The sequence below is a fragment of the Leishmania donovani genome, chromosome 18, assembly GCF_000227135.1.
Source record: "Leishmania donovani BPK282A1 complete genome, chromosome 18".
Lineage (NCBI taxonomy): Eukaryota > Euglenozoa > Kinetoplastea > Trypanosomatida > Trypanosomatidae > Leishmania > Leishmania donovani.
The window spans coordinates 647,034-655,864 of NC_018245.1; the positions used below are offsets into that span (position 1 = coordinate 647,034).

Genomic DNA, 8,831 nt, shown 5'->3' on the forward strand with positions numbered 1-8,831 from the left:
CATTCTACTGCGCATACACAGCAGCCGAGGCCCAGAACTACGCACGACATCACCGCAGCGCAGTAACAGCAGGAGAAGAGATGGTGGATGCGTGTACGTGCTGAATACGCGGGCAGGACTCGTAGTGGGCTGGTCCAGGCGTGAGCATGGCTATACGTCTCTTCGGCACAGCGCCAGCCAAGCCCTGTCCACCGGCGCCAGAGAGCCCGCAGCCGCACCAGAGGGCAGGCTGCAGGCTGCTCGGCATTATCACAACGAGTGAGTATTGGATCATGACGCCAGCGTGTGGTGGCCGGCATCATGGAGGAGGAGGAGTGCAAGGGAAATGGTGGCGAGCTGCTCTTGACGAAACGAGCCAGCGAGCTTCTCATGCCGCGTCCCCGTGGGAGTGCTTTTGTCTTCCCTTCACGGAGGCACGCTCGCATGCGGGCAGAGGCCGATATATATATATATATTTGGTCAGCAACCGCCACGGCGATGAGCTCAGTCGGCGATTTTTTTTTCTTGGCCTAGCGGTGTGGCGGCTCCCATCACACCGCTGCTGGCGTGCCGCGGTTTTGTCTCTCATCTCGCTTCTCCCTCTCTGTCTCATTCTCCTTGTTTCCTTTTTTTTTTTCGGGCTCGGCATCGTGCGTACACAGAAGCCTAAGGAAGCGAGCAAACGGACGCTTACGAAGCGTAGCTGTGCAGATCTGCAGCACCGGCACCACCTCGAGGCGACAGAGCGAAGCGCACGGAAAAGCGGCTGTGCACCCGATAGCGAAGGAAGACCGCCACGGTAAAGCCACCTCTATTCACTCAAGTGCATGCGCGCGCATACTGACGTACACATCCTGGCGGGAGAAGAAAGAGAGAGACAAACGCACGCAGAGGGCACAAACACGCTCCCTTTCAGAAACACAGGTGCGGCGGCGAACACAACAGAGGCTCGCTGATCCTTTTCCCCTTTTCTCCCTCAGGTCAGACATGCCTGAGAGCGAGGACGAGCGCCGGCTGCGCAAGGAGAAGAGGCGGAGCGCGGCCCGCAAGGCTGACGAGGCAGAGAAGAAGGGCACAGCGACTTCCGCAGAGGCATCTTCGCCATCGAGGATACCCTCGCAAACGACGGCAACTGCGAGCGCCACCACAGCTGCCCCTTCCGCTGATGCGCAGGTTGAGCGGAAGGAAACGGAGGAGGAGCGACGCATCAGGAAGGAAAAGAAGCGAGCGCAGCGTGAGGCCCAGAAGCAGCAAGAGGCAGCCGCAGCCGCAGCCGCAGACGCCGCTGCTGCCACTGCCACTGCCTCTGCACCTCCTATCGTCGATGCGATCGCTCCCAACGCTAAACAGTCAAAGGAAGAGCGCCGCGCAGCCAGGAAGAAGGATCGCTGTAGCGGCGATCAAGCGGACGACGCGGACGCGGCACTGCTAAACGCGATAGAGGCGGAGAACAACGCCGTCGTGGCACAGAGCATCCGGAACAGTCGCAATTTCGCCACAGCGGAGCTGAAGAGAGTGACGGAAGAAAAGGAGCGGAAACGGCTCGAGTCGGCTGAGGAGCGGGCGGAGCGGAAGCGCGCGGAGCGTGAAGAGCGTCGTCTCCTCCGTCGCGCCGCCGCGGCCGGTGCAGCAGAAGGAAAGAGCAACGCCGAAGATGGCGGCGCTTCGGCGGCCGACGCCGCTGGCAGGGTGGCGCTGAGTCCGGTGACTGCGTTTGATCCGAGTGAGCTACAGCGGCAGGCGTATCGTGCACAGTTCCAGAAGGACCTGACGCGAGCCACAGCGCTGCGCCGCATGGTGGACTTTGATAGCAGCGGCGGTGTCGTGCTGGACCTCGCACCACAGAGCGCCTACGATTTGTACATACGCGACTTTGGCCAGAGTGGACGCGAACAGGTCGGAGTGCAGGCGCCGCCCGAGGAGGAACGGCTGGACGCTGGCACGCAGGCCGAGCGGGGCAAGCTGCGGGCTCGCGGGGCACAGGCGCCGGATGATCTCGGCCTCTGCCCGGAAGAAGAGGCGGAGAGGCAGTTCTTCCAACTGCGGCGCAAGGCGCTGCTACGCAATGGCAGAGGCGGTGGCGCCGCAGCTGGCACTGGCGCCGCGGCTGCGGGCGAAGGTGACGACGGGGTAGATGGCGAGGAGGATGGGGAGGTGGCTGCGAAGTCAGCTGCAAATGGAGTTGGTAAGAAAGTAACTCGTTCGGTAGACGCGGCAGTGCTGGAGCGCTTCCTCACGAACACGCTTTCGGTGATGATCGCCGCTCTGGATGAGAACAACTCTTTGGTGTCGGGAGCGGCGACCGGCGCAGACGTCCCGTCGGTGGAGAGCTCGAAGCCGAAGGCGCCGACAGCGTTCTCATCCTCGTGCACAACCTTCTGCTGGCGCGGCACGCGCAACCGCCCCGTCGTGCAGGTGCTGGTGAACCCCTCCAACCCTCGCCAGCTCATTGCCCTGCACGGGGCCGTTGATGGAACGGGGCCGTCTCCGACTCTCGATACGTTCCTCTCCGTGCTGCTGCTGTGGAGCGTTCACGACGCCACGACGCCGGACCGGGTGCTCGTCTCCTGCTCGTCTGTCACGTGCATGTGCGTCAGCCCCTCTCGCCCCCACCTCGTCTACGGCGGCACTGCGGACGGCAACGCGTGCATCTGGAACCTTCGCGAGCCGGACCGCCTGCACCTCTCCGCCGGCTGCTACGAGCGAGCCGTCTTCCACTTGCCTTCCTACAACACGGGCTGGCAGGTGGGCGGCCACACTGCCCCGGTGCGGCAGGTCCGCGTTGCGGGGTACAACACCACTTCCGTCGCCACCCGCAAGGAGGAGCAGTACGAGCAGCTCGTCTCAATGGACGACACCGGCGTCATGTGCTACTGGGCACTGACAGAGAAGCGCGACCCATGCGAGATGAACAGCGGCAGCCCTGGCGCCGCTGCCGCGACCGGACTCGGTTTGCTCGACAGTGACTACGGTCTACACCCCGGCAGCTATGTGAGCCTGCGTCTCGTCAAGGACTCAGCGGCTGCGAGTGCCGCTGCTAGCTCTGTGGTTCAGCAACACGACGAGGACGGCGACGCTGCGGTGGCCTACGGTGCCGGCGTCACCGGTGGTTTTGACTTTGCGCCATCTGACAGCACCCAGTGCGTTCTGACCGCTCCTCAGGGCGTCGTTCGATGCAGTCGCATTGGGGGGATCGCGTCGCCGTCTCTGTACGGCCCTTCCTGCGGCAACAGCCACCTGCCCTACGCCGCGGCGTCGGGAGACAAGCCACATCATGTGAAGACGGTTGCCGTGCCATGCTGTGTGCAGTATAGCATCCTGGATACGCGGTGGTTTGTGGTGGGCTACGAGGACGGCACCGTGCGGCTCTACCTTCAGCACGAGGCAACGCCGCAGGTGACAGTGGAGGTGGGCAATCAGCCTATCGTGGCAGTCTGCTGCAGCGGCGCGATACCGTGGGTGGTGTGGGCGCTGGACGAGAGCGGCGAGTTGCACCTGATCGACTTTGCCTACCACCGCCGTCAGGCACCGCGTCTCTCGCACACGCTGACGCAGCCGGACACTGGCGTGTGCACCTGCATTGATGTGTTATCCAAGAGCGAAAAGGCAGATCAGCACTTCCTCGTCGCGGGGTTCGAGAAGGGCGTGATGCAGATGCACATCGTCGATGTGGAGAAGCTGCGCGTGGCCCACTCGGAGCGCGACGAACGTTGGATCTGACGGCAATGCACCGAGCGAAAGAGGATCGCTGTGGGTGTAGGGTCGGCAGATTGTGATGCCGCTCCGTTTTCTGTTGTTTCTACCTGATGTACGCTAGAGCGATGGGGCGACGGCTCTGTGGACGACGGGGCTACGTGGAGGGCTGCGTGCGCGTGTACGCGAACCCGCCAAACTGCCTGTGCGCCTTCCTCCCACCGATTCCTTCCGTTCGCGTTTTGTTTTTGTGCTGTTTGGTGGTGTTGACAAGAGACCCTCGGCGGCGCGGCCACCTCCTGCCCTCCGACATCCGACCAGCGACGGCATCGTTCGCGCCGACCGCGGGAGCATACGCGAAGAGCAAAATAGCAAAAAAAAACCAAAGCGGAAGAATGATCGGCTCACCGGAGCGGCTCGATGAGCAGGAGAGGACACGACGGTGCTGCGACAGGAGGTAGGAGGGAGGGGGTGCTCTTCGTCATGCTGCGCCTCGCACATGGGAATCCTGCACCGCTGCGTTGTGCTTGATCTCACCTATTCTTTGTCCTCTCCATCGCTGCGGGCGGATGCTTGTGTGCACTCATGTTAGGTCTACAGCCATGATCGCGGGTGAAGCAAGACGAAGAAGAAAAAAGAAGACACAGCCGCTTCTGACTCGTTCCCTGTAAGCCTCGCTCGATGAGACAGCTCTCACCATCATTACACTCACACACACCCTCTTTCGTTGATGATATCTCCCCCTTCCTACGCAGTCTTGCGTGCGCGCGCAGAATCGCGGTTACAATCCTTTTCCAGAGCGACCGCGCTCTTCTTTCGGAAAGGCGCGATGGGGTATTTCCGTGGCTACGCCGCCCTCACAAAACATGCGCCTGTGAAGTTTCCATGCGATGCGCCGAGTGGCGTGAGCGCGCCGCTGCATGGAAGCTACCCGTGGTACGCTGTGCGCCACGTCTGCACTACTGCGGCCGCTGCAAGCGGCAATGCTGTAAGCGGCGGCGGCGATGGCCACCCGACGCGCTCCACGTCGTCAGCTGCGGCAGGCGTTTCAGAGCTGCCCAACAAGTTCATCTACGCGCCGCGACTCCGCTACACGGCCCCGTGGCGTAGCAGGCAGATAACTGACTTTCTCGTCTGCAAGGACGACGTTGCCCTCTCGATCGCGCACACATACCGCAACCCGGACACGGACATCACCGTCACCCTTATCCCACTCCGACATTTCGCTCACCCCGAATTCTTCAAGCAGGTGGATGACTTGTGCAACCAGCACGAGTCGGTATTGATGGAGGGCCGCACGCCGCTCAGTGGTGCTCCCTACTCCACGGTGGTGCCGCCGCGGGAGCGAGTCAAGTGCACGCGTCCGATGGACCACGAGGATGACGAGGGCTGGGAACCGCGCGAGGTCGAGAGCTTCTTTCAGCCCTTCTCGTGGGGCGTCAAGGACTCGCCAAATCACACAGTGGTACACGCAGCGGACAAGTACGACTACGAGAAGCTGCCTTGGTGGTGCTCTGTGCGCTTTAACGCGCCTGTGCTCGGCAGTTTTGCTCGGGAGCAGCACTGTCTTAACATGATCTACCCTCTCCGCGAGAATATGTACAAGTCCTTTGCCATCCCCTGGGGGGCCGCCCACATGCCAGTCTTCCACGAGATGCTGCTCGACAACGGGTTCGAAAATGTGGGCATGTGCTCCCTCCTCGTGCTGAACCGAACGGATGGCATTATCAGTGAGGGCGAGTTTATTAAGATGCAGCACTGGCAGCGCAAGCGCGCTCGTCGTGCTTGGTACCTGTACGGCATCGGCCTCGTCTCCTTGTGGCGGCTCGTCTACGCGCACCTCACTATCGAATACCACAGTGGACCACGGGAGATGTAATCGCCGTGGCGTTTTCTTTTTCGTTTGCGTAGCTCTAGTCGAGCATAACACCGCTACCATCAAAATCTCTTCCTCCTCCCTTGAGGTGCTGAGGGTCGGGCTCTGGACAGGCGCGCACCGGTGGAAGGCATCCCGTATGCTTACGCAGACACAGACACCCGGGCTGTGGCCCTCCTCCCCCTCCACTGCCGACTTCGCCAGTCGGCTTCTACCGTCCTCGGAGGGGACGCCGCTTTCCTTACTTGTCCTCTTCCCGGGTTGTCCTAAAACACTGTCGCGCAGAAGGCACATACCCACACGCACATGGATGCGCACGCATACGTGTTGCATCCCACCCTTCTCTTCGGCGCTGCCCCCCCCCCCTCGAAATCGAGGAGAGCGAGCGAGGGAGGCCAAAGCAGGGCAGCGAAACCATAGCAAACCCCTCCCTCACCATTGAACCGTACACCAGCACGGATGTGCGTTGCTTGCGTCTTGCATGAGAGGAAAAGGACGGGAAGAGTGCGCAGCGCCCTGGAAAGCTTACTGATGCTGTTCGCCCTGTGTGTGTGTGCGTGTGTGCGCTCACACCCCCTCTCTCTTTTGCTTGGCGACGTCTTTTTCCACTCATGTGTTCGACGGCTTGTCTCCCGTTGTGGTCTTCGTTGGTGGGCGGCCCAACACTTGGAAACTCGGAGAAGAGGGCGGAAGAGAAACGAGAAAACCACTGGAGGAGCACACCAGCAGAGGAACACAGAATGCTGCGCTTCACACGCGCTAAGGCACCCACACACAGGCACAGATACGCATGGAAGCAACGCTGCGCCCTTTTCAGTAGAGCGTTACGGCTGCCAAGGATGAATGCCATGTGTGCGTGCGTGTGATGACACCAGTGGCTGCGGTTGTTTGTCTCAGCCAGCATACGCACTTCCTCTTCTTCTCCCTGCCCCCTCTCTCTTTATTGATGCTTGTGGCAGCGCAAGTGCGAAGAAGCAAGGTAAAAGCAGAACACGCCAACAAGCAACGTCCACGGCACCGATTATCGCCTCTTCTTTCTTCCCATTATCAGTACGGCAGCGCCGTGGTCCTGCCCCCACCGCCGCCCCTTTTACCGTAGTGCCTTTTAGTAGCAGTAGCACTAGAGTCGGGCCTGCTTGCCCGAATCCGCTTTCCGAGACCGCTAATCGTTGTCTCGGTGTGCGCGCGGGCGTTAGCAGCCCACCCCCGTAGCAATCCAAGGAGGTAGGGAAGGGCATCTCGACGCCGACTGAGAGACTCACCAAGTGAGACATAGGGATCACGAAAGAATAGAAAAACACCCACCATCGGCGTCTGCGGAGCCTGGACGTTTCCCTTTGACCCCGCGAAACGACAGGACGCTGCTGCGCGGTCTGAGAAGGGCTGAGGCAGGGGAGGCCACGGGGAGTACGAGAGCCCGCTACGATTCACAACTGCTGAGGAGCGTGTTGCCCATACATACACACACACACACACACAGACTCACCCTCTTTTCACATCTTCCCGCCACCCTCTCCCCATCTCAGCTGCTGCTGCTGCTGCTCATTTCTGTTGCTTTCTTGATTTCCTTTCCCGATGAAGCGTTTTGCGCATGCGGCGCTCGGCCGCCTGCTGCTCGCATCGGCCGCGCTTACCTCGTCCTCGCTGTCCACGCCGTCTCTGTGGACCGCGTGTCGCTCCTTCAAGTCGGATGGGACGCCGTACAACTCGGAGATGACGGACATCGCACACGGTAGCAGGTACAACCGCGACGCAGCGGCCAGCACGGCTGCCGAGCAAGTTGCGGCGGGTCAGTACGCTGAAAACAAGCCGCGCGCCATCATGTTTGTCAACAAGCGCCCGGTTGAGATCATTCCGCAGGAGGAGAACGTGCTAGAGGTTCTGGAGCGGGAGGGCATCACCGTACCAAAGTTCTGCTACCACCCCATCCTCTCCGTAGCCGGAAACTGCCGTATGTGCATGGTGCAGGTGGATGGCACTCAGAACATCGTCGTCGCCTGCTCCACTGTGGCGTTACCTGGCATGTCCATCATCACCGACAGCCGCCTCGTGCGCGACGCCCGCGAGGGCAACGTGGAGCTTATCCTGATCAACCACCCGAATGACTGCCCGATTTGCGAGCAGGCCACCAACTGCGATCTGCAGAACGTGAGCATGAACTACGGTACCGATATCCCGCGCTACCGTGAGGACAAGAAAGCCGTCGAGGACTTCTACTTTGACCCCCAGACACGCGTCGTGCTCAACCGCTGCATCCACTGCACCCGCTGCATCCGCTTCCTGAACGAGCACGCGCAGGACTTCAACCTCGGCCAGATTGGCCGCGGCGGGCTGAGCGAAATTTCCACCTTTCTAGATGAACTGGAGGTGAAGACGGACAACAATATGCCCGTGTCTCAGCTATGTCCCGTCGGGAAGCTGTACATGGGCGATGCAGACGAGAACAACGACATAGTGCGCACGCTCGAGGCTGCGGGGGCAACGGCGTGAAAGGGCTGCCCTGTTGCCTGCCGCCTGATCAGTGCTCGTGCGCGTCTGCCCCTCTCTCTGTGTGCAGGTGCCGCGGCCTCTTGTTTTCGCGCCACTTCTGCACCTTGTCTCTTGATATGGCGTGCTAGCGCCAGTGGACGCGCCCGGCATGCGCACACAGGCACTTACCCTGAAGAGCACAATTGCTCAGCTACGCAGTGGATGAGGTGGCCATAGCGAGAGAAAAACGGCGGCAGCGTCACGGAGAGCACTGCCTTTCGCTGCTTCACGAGCCCCCTTTCTTGTGCTGGCAGCAATGAAGGAAAGCCGAGCAGCTGTGAGCTGAAAGAGACCAAGGGCACTCATGTATCATCTTCTTTCCGTTCTTTTTTCTTGGCGTGCAGCAACCCCCCTGACCCCTCCCCCATCGCGTCCCACCACGAGACCCACCACCGTGCCTTTCAGGCCGTTCACGATTGGTGTGCTCCAGGTGGTGCTCCATGAAGTCGACTACGGCCCCGCCCCGAGCCTCGACGAGGTTCGCTGTGAGAGCGTCAAGGCTGTACCGACGCACGGAAAGAGGGGCGCCGCTGGATATTTGCAACCAGAGCGTCGCCACCGGCCGCGTCGCTTCTACATGGAAAGGATAGGCTCACCGTGCCCCCTTCCCCTCGCCTGCAGCCGCACGTGCCCGATGGTGTGGCCCCGTGCCCTACTGTCTCTGTGACACTGACACGTGATCTGCGCAACCCACATGAGCAACGTACCTCGCGACGACTGCGCGACCATCTGGGACACAAACTCCAGCCACGGC

General features: G+C 61.1%; 3 protein-coding genes across 3 annotated transcripts; all 3 read left to right on the top strand.

Annotated features, from left to right (window-relative positions):
• Window positions 1–966: 966 nt before the first annotated feature.
• Window positions 967–3,699, top strand: LDBPK_181440 (hypothetical protein, conserved; the record flags this gene model as incomplete). Its single annotated transcript, XM_003860110.1, has 1 exon — window positions 967–3,699. One exon carries the CDS (start codon window positions 967–969, stop codon window positions 3,697–3,699), a length of 2,733 nt encoding a protein of 910 aa, XP_003860158.1.
• An 802-nt stretch (window positions 3,700–4,501) lies between these two features.
• LDBPK_181450 (hypothetical protein, conserved) lies at window positions 4,502–5,551 on the top strand (the record flags this gene model as incomplete). Its single annotated transcript, XM_003860111.1, has 1 exon — window positions 4,502–5,551. One exon carries the CDS (start codon window positions 4,502–4,504, stop codon window positions 5,549–5,551), a length of 1,050 nt encoding a protein of 349 aa, XP_003860159.1.
• A 1,710-nt stretch (window positions 5,552–7,261) lies between these two features.
• On the top strand, window positions 7,262–8,038 carry LDBPK_181460 (NADH:ubiquinone oxidoreductase 78 Kd subunit-like protein; the record flags this gene model as incomplete). Its single annotated transcript, XM_003860112.1, has 1 exon — window positions 7,262–8,038. The coding sequence occupies one exon, from the start codon at window positions 7,262–7,264 to the stop codon at window positions 8,036–8,038; it is 777 nt and encodes a 258-aa protein (XP_003860160.1).
• Window positions 8,039–8,831: the final 793 nt, after the last annotated feature.